General features: G+C 37.9%; 1 protein-coding gene across 6 annotated transcripts in view; it reads right to left on the bottom strand.

Annotated features, from left to right (window-relative positions):
* LOC113225671 (proton channel OtopLc-like) overlaps positions 1 to 12,651 on the bottom strand; it is an 86,088-nt gene that overhangs the window by 3,930 nt on the left and 69,507 nt on the right. For all 6 annotated transcript variants that reach the window (XM_026458050.1, XM_026458048.1, XM_026458047.1 and 3 more), the window contains 5 exons: positions 6,803 to 6,920; positions 6,344 to 6,452; positions 4,680 to 4,877; positions 3,319 to 3,479; positions 2,898 to 3,060 (listed from right to left, as the gene is read on the bottom strand). In XM_026458050.1, coding sequence (XP_026313835.1) covers positions 2,898 to 3,060; positions 3,319 to 3,479; positions 4,680 to 4,877; positions 6,344 to 6,452; positions 6,803 to 6,920 — 749 coding nt within the window. The remainder of the gene's footprint in view (positions 1 to 2,897; positions 3,061 to 3,318; positions 3,480 to 4,679; positions 4,878 to 6,343; positions 6,453 to 6,802; positions 6,921 to 12,651) is intronic.

The following is a 12,651-nucleotide window of genomic DNA, read 5'->3' as shown; positions in this document are numbered from 1 at the left end:
GATAAGAACGTTATCGGCATAACTTCGGATAAATTGCTAGAACACGTCCATATAAAAGACGATAAATCGTTATGATGCCATGACTACAGATGGCTTTATTTTCTAAAAATAATCTTGTCTGTCTGACACTTTTACGGTTTACATATTACTTAATTTTATTACTATAAACTAAAAGAATGGTTCAATGTTTGACAATTTGCTTTTGATACTGTTTACTTTTCGCCAAATGTAAACAAGAGAAACCAATTACATTGAATAATTTTAGGAGCCAAAAACAAAAGTGGATAAATCGTCTACAAAAGGTTAGAATAATAAATTCTTAGAGGAGTGGCCCTAATAAATTATGCGGGTAAAGGAAATATGGGGCTACCTACTCCTCTGAAAATAGACAAAAACATCGAAGCTATTACGCGATTGAATTGTATTAAATGGTACGCTTTTACAGAAAACATATGTTTTCCGAATTAGAAATATCTGTCAAAAGATGGCAGTACAGACTCGTGAACGGTCTGGAGATTCTATTTTCTTGACGAATACAGAGTCCATTTGGAAAGTTGGATTTATGACGTTTACGTGACAAAGAAACATTATAAGGTATCTACCTATTTCTCAAATTTCAGCTTTTCAGGTCAATGCTCAGGGCGGGCACGGAATATTAGAATTGAGTAATGGATTGTTTTTGGTTATGAAACAGAAATTGACTATGTAAATTGCCTATAGACATTGTCTGTATTAATATGTTCAACCACCAAAGCAGAACCACTTGATAAGTTTGAAATAGAAAACCACCGTGAAACTCAGACAAATTAACTAGCGCATAATTCACGTATCACTGATTCCGATTCAACGCACTATATTCGTTTTGATAAAGTGCTCGTACTGGCGAGATAAAAGCATTTCATTCCGCGGAAAGTACGTGAAACTATCGAAATTGGTGGTGATAGTGGATGGTCGGTACCTTCCGACTGGTAAACAGTGATAGGTACTACGTCAGTGGTCAGTGTGGATAAAGCTTTAGAAAACGACGTTGTTAGTACAGTGTGCAATCCTACGTATGACTTTAATAATAATGAAACAAACGAAGTTAGTTGCTCGCCGACACCGCCTGCGCCTGCAGCCGTACAGAGTAATCGGGCTGCCAAGGCTTGGGCGCGCAGTTTCCGTCGAGTCATCACCGCGGAAGCTGATTATATGGGCTTACACACGGTGAGTTTTAGCAGCGATGCAGTCGCTAATTGCAAACGCGCTCGATTTTAAGCGGCGAAGCAAGCGCGCGACTGCATCGACACAAAGCCGCCGTGCGCAACCACTCCAAGGACCACGGACTCATTCGAAACATGTCGAGCAAAAATTCGATCAATATACGTGAGTTATCCGTTACTTTACTTAATACTTTTGGTAAGTGTTTGGTAGGATTCCAAAATAAGCTAGGTTTGCCAATTACGTTCCGGCAGAAGGCAATATTCGCTTGATCAAATACATTTGGTTGTTAGCTACACAAAGCAAATCTGCGGTCGGCGCCACCGGTCGTGGAAATTATGTTACATGCGGGCCTATTTGATTAGGCCTTTGTACATAATTAAGTAAAATACATGTATGCGGTCACGTAATAACAATTCAATTTTAAATTAAAAACGTAAGTATAGTTGAAGAAATATTATTTGCACCGAAGAATGTTATCTCTTGCTTATCCTATCTATTACAATAAGGTAATAAACTATTAATTCGTCTTTTACTTAAACCGTACACGGGTTTAACGATCTTGGTCCATCGTACCAGTCATGGGTGCGCTAATGCTTTTTGTGAATTCTAGTTTCGATTACTTCTTTCACATCAGGTTGTTTTTTTAACAGTGGGTGGTCGTAGAATACCGGCAGCCGACTCTTTTCTAACTGACTCAACAAGTTATTTTTTTTTATAACATCAAGTGGAGGGACGAACAAGTCGAGTGCTTGATGGTAAACTACACGCCAGACCATGACAGTTACAGTGCCACTCAGAGCTTTAAATTGCAAAATCTGAGGGGCACTACCACTGCGCCCCTCACCCTGAGACATTGACAAGTCCCATGTGTCTGCAATTTCACCAGCACCCTTACCCTTCAAAACTGGAACACAGTAATGTTGAGATTACTGCTTGGCGGCAGAAGTAGGTAAGTTGGCAGTACTTCCCTGGACGAACTCTTTCACAAGGAGCTCTACTGCTACAAATATTTGTGCAATGTAATTGAAAATTAACGATTTTTCTTTAAATTAACCTCAGATGCCATACGCCTAACGTCCATTTTGTGTTAGAACAGAAAATCCGCAGTATCACTCACATCACTATTTAGTTTATTAAGTTATTAGGTACCACTCTTTGTTTTTATTGTGAATTAGATATCAATTATAGGTGACTAATGTCTTCATACGGCCTTGATTCATCGCCGCAAACTTGCTCTTGTCTTTTACGAGGTGGAATAGCTCTGCATTATCACTGTCTTTTCACACTCAGGCCATGAGCCAGAACTTTCTTCTACGGCCCAACTTGTCTTTTCCCACTAACTTAACTGGCCATAATTAACCGTTATGGAATCTCGTATTTATAGTACGTGCGCACGCTAATGGAAAATCTTACGTGGAAAACGTTTTTCTGTATAACGCGGTGCCAAAAGTTTACGTTTTGGTTTAGCTCGCTGAAGGATTTTTTTTTTCTTAAATACATACAACCACAAAATTACACCCAAACTTCTCCCGTTTGAAACAAATTTCTCCCGGTCTGAGAATCAAACCCGAGACCTCTGCGAGACAGACCAGCATGGTAATCGTTCGGCCTCGGAGGCAGTTGAAGTAATACTTTCGTCCAAGAGAAATACATGTATACGTTATAATTAAAACCGAATAAACCAATACACTTACCAAGTCGATGTGAAAGGCTGATATTTTTGTTCTCTGGATCATAGAACGTGAGTATCTCGTGTTTGGTCTCCTGCACTAGTACATTCAGCCACACGCTGAGGTTTGTGCCAACCATATGCATCAAGCCAAATCTCGCAACTATTTTGTGTTTGTATACTTTCATCTGGAATTATACAAAAAAAAAAGATTATTGTAGCAGCCCTTTAAGGCTAACAATCGCCAACGTAAGTGTAAAGAGAAAGGGAAGAACTGTCACTAATTCATTCAATAGTAACACATTTGACGCAAAATTCATATTTGTGATATTCCTGGTAGGAGTCACGCCAAATTATACATATTTCCAAAAGTGACAAGATTAGTTGGCTGTCATCAACAAAAATATACATAACGTATTTTTACGTTTTAGAATCTAAATTCATACCTCGTTGTTAAGAAAGATGAAATACATCTGTATGAAGATAAAGGCCATCCGCGTGGCAGGCGTCAGCGCCAGTAGCACATTGTGGCAGTTGGTGTTAGCCTCCAACTCCCAATACTGTCCGAACTCCAGACCCGAATAGATCATTGACCCGATCCCGAATGCTGAAAATAATTGCGAGGTGCATAATACATTTAATAGCTAATCTTTGGATTAAACAGGAACACCCTTTGAATTGAAAACAATTGTTATAGTTCATTCGAAGAACAAAGTAAATCAGCAAGGGTAGAAATAATCGATACACACATCTCCACTCTAATGAATAATTCACGCTTCCAGGAGAAAAAAATTTCGTACCCATCTAAGTCATTTGCATTAGCATGAAGCTCTGAAATGAGGGCATAATCCTGTATACGATTTTAAAATTGAAACGCAAATGTAGATAAGTGAAAAAACCACTTGAGACATTCGCCAAGAGCACGGCTTTTGGCGCCCAGCCATTCAACTTATGGGACGCCTCGTGTCGTGTCGCCCTGCCAACTGTTGATTTTTTCTTACTTTTTATCTGGACTTATGATTCACAACTGACTGAATTTTAGTCTTTAGGATGTGTTTTACATGTTTCGTAGTTCGTCTGCATTAGAGTTTTTATACAAATGAGTTTAAAGCGAGAGCCATCAAACCAATTTACTAACTGTACAAAATGGTTGTCAAATGTCGATGACAAAAACTAAGATGGGCGGTATTAATAGTGGATTAGACGAGGGGTTTACATAAACAGACTTAAGATAGCTGATTGTCGTCACATTACTAAGGCGTAACCCCCAAGAGAAGTTTGTTGAACTAAATCTGAGCCACCGTTTGCTTTCAGCCGAGACCCGAGGAGGCCCAGATTGACAAATCGGGTTATGTTTAAGTTATGCTCGCTCGTGCTCAGTATAACTTGGAATTAGGGCCGACATCGCGTGAATTGCATTAATCATGCTGCCCATATATTAATTATGCTTTGAAACCCTTGAATTTAAACACTTTGTTAACAAGTATTTATTACTTAAATTTCCAGTTTTTGAAACTCATTTCGTTATTTCTAATTAACGAAAGATGTGTTGCACCTAATGTTCCCACACACAATTACATAGTTTGGACCGTTGTCAGAAAATTTGACAGTCTGTCTGTAAATATCACATTAACTTAAAAAGTGAATGACGATAACGAGCATCAAATTGGAAGGACCAACTGCCAAGACACCTAGGGATATAAATTCACACGTATTACGAAATATGGTCAACCTACAAAACCTTATTCACGCCTTTTACCATACCTACACTTGTATTATTCGAGTTAATAAATTAATAAGCACTCACCAACGGCGCCCATCCGTAAATAGAAGCTGCCATAATGATGCGTCCGTACCCCCGACGTGGTCGCCAGTGCGAACCCCAACGAGAACCTTTTCCCTAAATACATAGGCGGCGCGTGCGCAGCTGTCGCTGTGCTCCGCTCAGTTCGAGAAGAACATGACTCCGATGATGATTCTGATGGTGACGAAGATGACTCCGATTCTGCATAGAAACAATTATAAATAAATAGAAAATTTATCTTCCACTGAACACCAAAGTAAAAACCCTGAGCAGTACTTTTACATTGGTACTAGTAAAGCAGTAAAAAGTCAATTCATTTAAATAACCGCAGAAACCTTTAGTCTTTAATTACCACACCACTACTGTACGACTACACGTATTTTACGAAACGAACGGTACTTTTACAATTCTACTATAAAGAATCGTGCTCGCAGCCCGCCGACGGGGTTTTCCGCGTCATTTAAATAAAAAAATGTACATTCCGCAATCGTCCAGTTAAAAAAGAAACGAGAAAAATTGTCCCACTATTCGCAGGAAGGGTCGGCTAACTAATCTCTAGCTGAGGCTTTTGAAAAAACAAGGGTAATAACGAGGAGAAATGTCACAAATCATACAGTTCGTTTGACTGCAGCTCAACTCGGCTTAGCAATTTCAATCCGCTTTATTTTCGTTTCCTCGCTGACACAGAGAAAACGAAGTTAATTCTATTGAATTTATACAGAGCAGAAGTTTAATATCTACCTATAAAAATATTACGAATTTCATAAGGTTCAAAGGAGTTTCTGAAGAACATGGAAAGAGTTGCTTATTCCCTGGACAGCGAGACAAACTTCCCCTTACTTTGTTCAAATAAAAGGGAAGAAAACCAAAACGTGTTCGTCGCGCGTCGGAATTGCTTGAGGCACTTTGTACTCGTCTTATTGCAGCCCCGGAGATTTCGCCTTACAATTACGTCCTGACAGGGCAGCACCTAGGCTCAGTCCATGCAACTAAATGGAGCCAAACCTCAGTTTGTAATAATCTTTGAAATGGATCATTGCAAACCGATTTCCATGTAGGTTAGTCTGTTTTGGCCAGTCTGATTATCCTTGTAGCTGTTTTATGATGTTTTTATTACTTCGGTTCTAGCTGCATCACTTGTAGACGGTATTAATGATGCAATTTAAAGCGAACTTTCTGAAAAGGCGTTTCCACCGAAAGGGAAAGTGGAGGTAATTCAGTTTCGGCACCGCACCGCGCCACTCTCTCGAGGACCGTTTGGCAAATGCTTAAATTAAAACTAATTTCGGCAAGAAATAAAAAAAATACTTTTCGTCTCAAGTGCGCGACTTTGATAAAACTCTAAATTTCGTGTTGTCTCTATGTCAGAATTTCAATTTACTGTAAAAAGGGTTAAACCTGTTGTGGAATGAAATTGAAAGCCTCTCTCCGGTGGCTATAAGACAACAAAGTAAATTTCATAACCCAAACTGTAAAATCTTTCACCTTCTGGATTTATCTTAGTTATAAACACATAAAAAAGCTTATCGTCATAATGATTTCACGTCCTTTAATGCGTCTTGCATTCAATAGTAATCACGTAGTTCAAAAACATAACGTAAAGTCGGGATGGTGCAGGTGCAAGCGATTGCTTAGATCTACGTATGTAGATTGTGATATACACTTACTTGCAACAACCGTAGTGTCTGCAGCATTACGGGACCTGTCCCTGAGGAGGGCTGCATACATGTACAAAAGGAAGACCATACTGCCGATGTACAGGTACAAATAGAAGCCCTATTGACAAACAATACAAACTTATAAACATTAAAAAATACACAAGACAATGAGAGAAACATCAAAAATATTGGCAATGGAATGCAATGTTATATATACATATATGTTAAAATAAATTGAATTTTTGCACACACTGTAGTCATTGCCAAACTTACAATTCACAGACTGAAAGCAAACTGTTGTGAGTTTAAATTCACAGCAGCTAGTCTGGAAAGCTTGACAAAGCTTGGATAAAATATCTGATGTGCAAGATTAACTTTCCAAGTGTCTAGTTACAAAGTCGGAAAAGAATAAACATATACAATACGTTGATAATAAAAGTTACCAAGAACTTGGTAGCGACTAGTTACCTCGTAAAACGAGGGCGGAATGTATGTGGAGATAACTTCAGCCATTGGGAAGGCGATGCCCATCACAACCAAAAGTTTGCCGTAGAGAGCCGAAAGTGTCGTGGCTAGAGCGTCTCCCCTGTGGACAATAACATTGGTTAAACAAAACAACCATGATTTATTGCTCAAATTGTGTTTGAATGTAGAAAATAAAACCCAGTGGGTGTTCCTTTCCGAATTTCTCCTTTTTGGACCTTAAAAGAATCTAATGATATTAAACCAAATAATATTTGTGTATGTAATTCATTGTTTAATATTTCATACGTCAAAAGCGTTTTTATCGCATGAAAGTCATTAAAATAATATGAATTAATTATTAATAACAAAGATCGAACAATTAGAAAAAAATCCCTCGATCGGATTCGAACCGACGTCGTCTTCCAGCAAACCGCGTCAGACGCCATGCCTAACCACGCCATGGAACGAACCAGCGGACCTTACGAATCCTTCCACGTGCCTGTTGCAGAGCCTTGTTTTTGGTTGTTTTAACGACTTTTTATGCCGTAGCGTTATACGTAATTTGTTTCATATGAATCATATGAAAAAAGTTGCCATTTTGTAAATATAGCTTTATTACACCAATGTCACGATTTTAGGTCAATCGTCACGAAAAAGCCTTGTGCATTACACCAATAGGTTTTTACATAAAAGGAAAGAAAGATTGTACTGTTGCTACTTTATCCGAGTAGATCAGGCATACTATAGTATTCGGGTGTGACTTTATGGTACCATAAATATGAGATGAATATCGTATGCGTGCTACATAATCTATATTTAGGTTAATGGTAAATTTTGCCAATTTGTATAAGTTGCAAATATTATATGCATATACTAGACGTATTAGAAAGCATCACGTACGGTGCTCTGATATCAAAGTAAGTAATTAAAGGAAAACGGAAACAATGACGGTACCACAAACACCCAGACCGAGACAATATAGAAAAATCAGTTTTCCTACATTGACCTGGCGGAATAGTGTATTCTAACACCTACTTGCAACTAAATAAAAAAAATACTTGTGGCGGTGCTTACAATTGCCCAGGTATGATAGTCGTTCATCGTTAGAAAAATAAATGATACCAGCTGAACGTTTCCTATTCATTTGAAATTGGATCGGATGGCCAGTGGCTACCTATTACTCTATTTCGTTATTTGTTTTTTTTTCTCTTTATTTTTAACAAGACCTTTCATATCCAATACGTGATCAGTTAGGGGTATTTTTGGGTTTAATGTAATACGACATGTAAGTATAGATTTTTTGGCTACATTATGTGAAAGGTAACAATACTTCTCTCATAACAATATTTACCTCTCCATTACGATGAATCTCCTTAATTCCTTAATTCCAAATCGTACTCTTGCGTTGTAAGTGCTTGAATCAGGATTGAACTAAGTACATGTGTTCTTTTTTGCTCTTTATACTTTACTAAAGACGTTTTTATCTAGGCATCTAGCACTACAAAATATGTCATGTTATTCATAATGGTAAATACAGTATCTGATGGATTATCTTTTCTTGTTGTCACACTCATTTAATTGCCCAATTTCTATAATATTGTATTGTTATCCCCTACACTTAGTGCTAACTGCTCAGTTATCTATTGAGCAGTTCCTTTTAAAGTAATCCGAGGTCTAAGAAAGGCTAATATCATTTACTGTAACAAAAGGTAGTAAAGTGACTGTGTCAGTAAAACCTTTGTTAATCTGGGGGACGCAAGCCTCACATAGCCTTTGTTCTATAAACTGGACCATTTATTATTTAATTGTGACCAAACGACTGAATCGAGTATCGATGTACGTCGAACGACGAAAATTTATGCGGTTTTGTGATTTCGACTTTTAATTAGAAAATGTAAAAGGGAATTGCAAAACTTGCGAAGACTTTAAAGCAAGAGGCTATTAAAAAATCACAACGGGGGAAGCTAAAGTATTAGCTACTGACCCAAAAATTTCAAAAGCGGAGTTCTCCCAGCCTCGTCCTAATTTATTGCGAACAATGAGCTAACCTTTTACAAAGAGTCGACGCGTATTCTCAACAAAACTGTTTCCTAGCCGGACTGAGGAATGCAAGAAAGGGATCCAAACGCTGCGGGGTTATGTGGTGTCATTCTATTCCGGTGCTCGTTGAACAAGTTTATAAACACGTACGAAATTCATTTATTCGGGAAAATATCTATTTATATTAATTTTGTGAATAATAATAATAACGAACACACTCAACATAGCCCCGCACTAGGGAAACCCTGTGTCACAGGTGCCATGGACACACATAGACAACCACAAATTACACCCAATCTCACGAGAGAAATAAGTGTAGGCCATACACATATTTCTCCAGGCCTGGCAGCCCGGCATGGTAACCGTTCGGCCACGGAGGCAGTGTATGGATAGAACAATGTAATTATTTCAAATTTCCAAAATTAAACGTATTTTCCTAACTATACCAGTCTGAGTATTCAGTGTGTTTAGAATTATTTACAATAAGTAGAATAATATTGATCTAATTTCCCATAAAACAAACTCTTTGAACTAACGACACAACACAATCTTCGGCCAATGAACTCGTCTTTTCAGCTCGCCAGTACCGACAACAATTATCTCGAATACCAATCACTTTAAAATTTTCACTTTCATCGCTTATTCAACAAGAGCCACTTAATTTGTACCGAGCGGATTTTATTGCTGACAAATTGCGATCTGTAAAATATCAACGGTATGTTCCGGGAAGGACGTGTACCAAAAAGTACTAAATAATCGACGTCCAAAACGTTTGACCCCTCAAAAATCTTCATTGGTTCACGGCGTTCGTGGCGTTGTTCCAAATCGTTCAAAATTGAAAGTGTCTCTTTATCTGGTTTTCGAGCCCTCCCTCGCTGAAGGGCAGAGTTCCCTCTCTCGGCAGTGTGTTGCCATGGCAACCACGTGTTATTGGCTCCCCACAGCGGATCTAACGATGCCTACTTACAGTTGCAACGGAACCTGGGTACGACAATGATATGCCCCTGTTTATGGGCAGGCTTCACATTATGACATCATGAGTCGAGTGTGCGTGTTTTGAAATTAAGGGGAACTCTTGCGTGTAACTGAGCAAATGTTTGCATTTCACAACTTGTTTTAAAGAAGCGAGTATTTCAACACAGGACATTGTGTAGGATTCGTAAATAAGTTCCAAAATGTTCTTTTCCAGCCATTTTAATTAAGTAAGAAATTAGTTGTTTGTGGAAAAAAAAACGAAATATAGATTTAAAATAATATTTTTGAACTGAGATCCAGAAAATATGGGATCAAGCGAGCTACTTATACAAATTTGTCCTCGGATGTCAGGGACAAGAGTCAAGACATAATTACCTAACTTTGACACCCTAACTTCCTGACTTTGCGGTCTGTGGTTGACGGCTGTCGCTGGCAATATTGCTTACAGCGAAATCTTTTGAGTTACTTTCAGACTTGAGAATTTGATGTAATAGTAAAACTAGGTAGATATTTCTTATGGTATCGATGAATTACTACGACTTTGCGAATTACAAATTTCAGAAGAAACGTTCTACCGATATTTTCATGCAGTTCTATATGCGAAAACCAAAGTCTGTTATAAGTAACACACAACTTTATGCTCACCATTGTAAGGAGACTACTAAAAACCTGTGCAAGTGTCCAGACTTTGCTATTACTAACAAGGTAAAGTATTTAGGTGTTATAATAGATGATAACCTCTCTTTTAAGCACCATATCGAAGCACTAAGTGGTCGATTCCGTAAGCTAATGAATGTGTTTAAAAAGCTGTGCGCTTTTGCTGATTTTAAAATAATCAGGCAAGTTTATTATGCCATATGTCAATCAATTATTACATATTGCATTACATCTCGGGGTGGTATTGCTAAAACTTCATTACTAACCATTGAGAGAGCCCAGCGAACGGTTCTAAAGGTTTCTATTTTCCGCCCTTTCCTTTACCTCACTTACCTTCTGTATAAGTCGTGTAAGGTACTAAATGTAAGGCAATTATTTATTAATTCCACAGTTCTCAAACAGCACATTGCACTCCCATATGGTACTGAAAACACAAGCAAAAGACGGAAAGATATTGTCTGCCCCAAAATTGTATCATCAAAACGTTTATTTCCAGATGTTTTGTGTTTCTTGGTCCAATTTTGTATAATAAATTAAACGCCAAACTGGCCATATATCATTTTTGTTACATAAAGGTTAAGAAAATTCTCCAAGAATTCTTTCAAAATATGACCTACGATGATACAGATAAATGTTGTCCAATTTAAGCGTAATAGGTTATGACTTGCCATTTCATTGTTTAATTATTATTGTTGTTTTGTTTATATTTTAATAATTTTTTTGTTTATAATTTACCTAATCATCATATATTCACCTGTACAATCAGTATTTTTTACCTGAAATACAGGATTCTCCTAGTTCAGGTATATGTGTTATATTTTACATTTATTCGCATAATTAGTCTTTAGTTATTCATTTGTACAATACGTTATTCAATAAACAATTTAATATCTCACTTGTTTGATGTTATATATTTTTCTTAGTCATTCCTGTATTATATTTAACAGTTGCGTTTGTCTTGTTTCGTTTTCTTTGTAGAAGACCAAACAACCAAGCGATGGACCAAAACAGTCACGGAAACGTGACCAAGAGGTGCGAAAAGGGCACTGGGCAGACCACCGGCCCGATGATCTGACGATATCGTCGGAACCAAGACAGTAGCGCAATAATGTAATATTTTTTGTTTACAAATAGCATTTTTCGATGTCGTCACTTTTGATGAGTCACCCAAAACCCTCTGAATTTTGGAGACAAATGGAACGCTGACTAAAATTATGAACTGTGGGACTAGTACCGAAGTATTGTGGTAATTTGTATAGACTGTAGAGAAGACAAATTCAGTACTAAACGCACCTCATTCCTTTCCGTTGCCAGAGCACGGCGCTGCAAAACAAAAGGCGGTTGGAATGAGATTAATTGCCGCGTAACCATCACGGGCGCGGATAACTTTTGCGTTAAACAAACATCGCATTTCCATTTACTTCCTTCTAAAAACAACGTTCCTCTGTGTTCCAGAGTTGTTAATAGACGCGAAAGGTGGTAAATGCGTTCCAGATCTATTTTGAAACGCTCAGACAAGTTTAGCCAGACGTAAGGAGATGTAGAAAAGTGTATTCACTTAATAAAGTGCATTCTATTTTGTAAGCATAATTTCGCAATGTTTATTTTATTGACTAAATCTAATAGGTTAGTTATGTAAAATTACATCACTTTTAGTTGTATGACGTGTGACGACTGTACAATATTTTATGATGACCAGTGACAGGACGTACAAGTCGTGCGCCTGGTGGTAATCGACGCACAGGTCCATAACAGATACAGTGACACTCAGAGCTTTAAATCGCAAAGATCATGGCGCAGTTGTTTGCACAGGCTGATTTCCGTATATTTAATGTTGGGTGGTTTCAATCCGTTTTGTCGGAGCCAACGCGTAGTGCCGCAAAGATTTTGTACACATGTTTGGTTAGATAATATTTTGACTTGTCTGCCTAGATTTTATTAGTGTATTCTTGAGGTCTCATTTTTCTAGCGGGGCTGACATGTTCAATAATTATCAAAGCCTCTAAATAAATAAAGGGTCAAAAAAATCGCAAAGATCTGAGAGGCACTACCACCGCAACCGTCACCTTGAGATATAATTTGATAAGTCCCATGTGCCTGTAATTTCACCAACACCCACCAACACACCTTCAAAACCGGAACGCAGTAATGCTCGTATTACTGCTTGGCTGCAAAATTAG

The sequence above is a fragment of the Hyposmocoma kahamanoa genome, unplaced genomic scaffold (assembly GCF_003589595.1).
Source record: "Hyposmocoma kahamanoa isolate Upper Pololo Valley unplaced genomic scaffold, ASM358959v1 169, whole genome shotgun sequence".
NCBI classification, from domain to species: domain Eukaryota; kingdom Metazoa; phylum Arthropoda; class Insecta; order Lepidoptera; family Cosmopterigidae; genus Hyposmocoma; species Hyposmocoma kahamanoa.
Note: the sequence above shows the minus strand (reverse complement) of the source record. Positions and strands in the feature narration are given on the sequence as shown.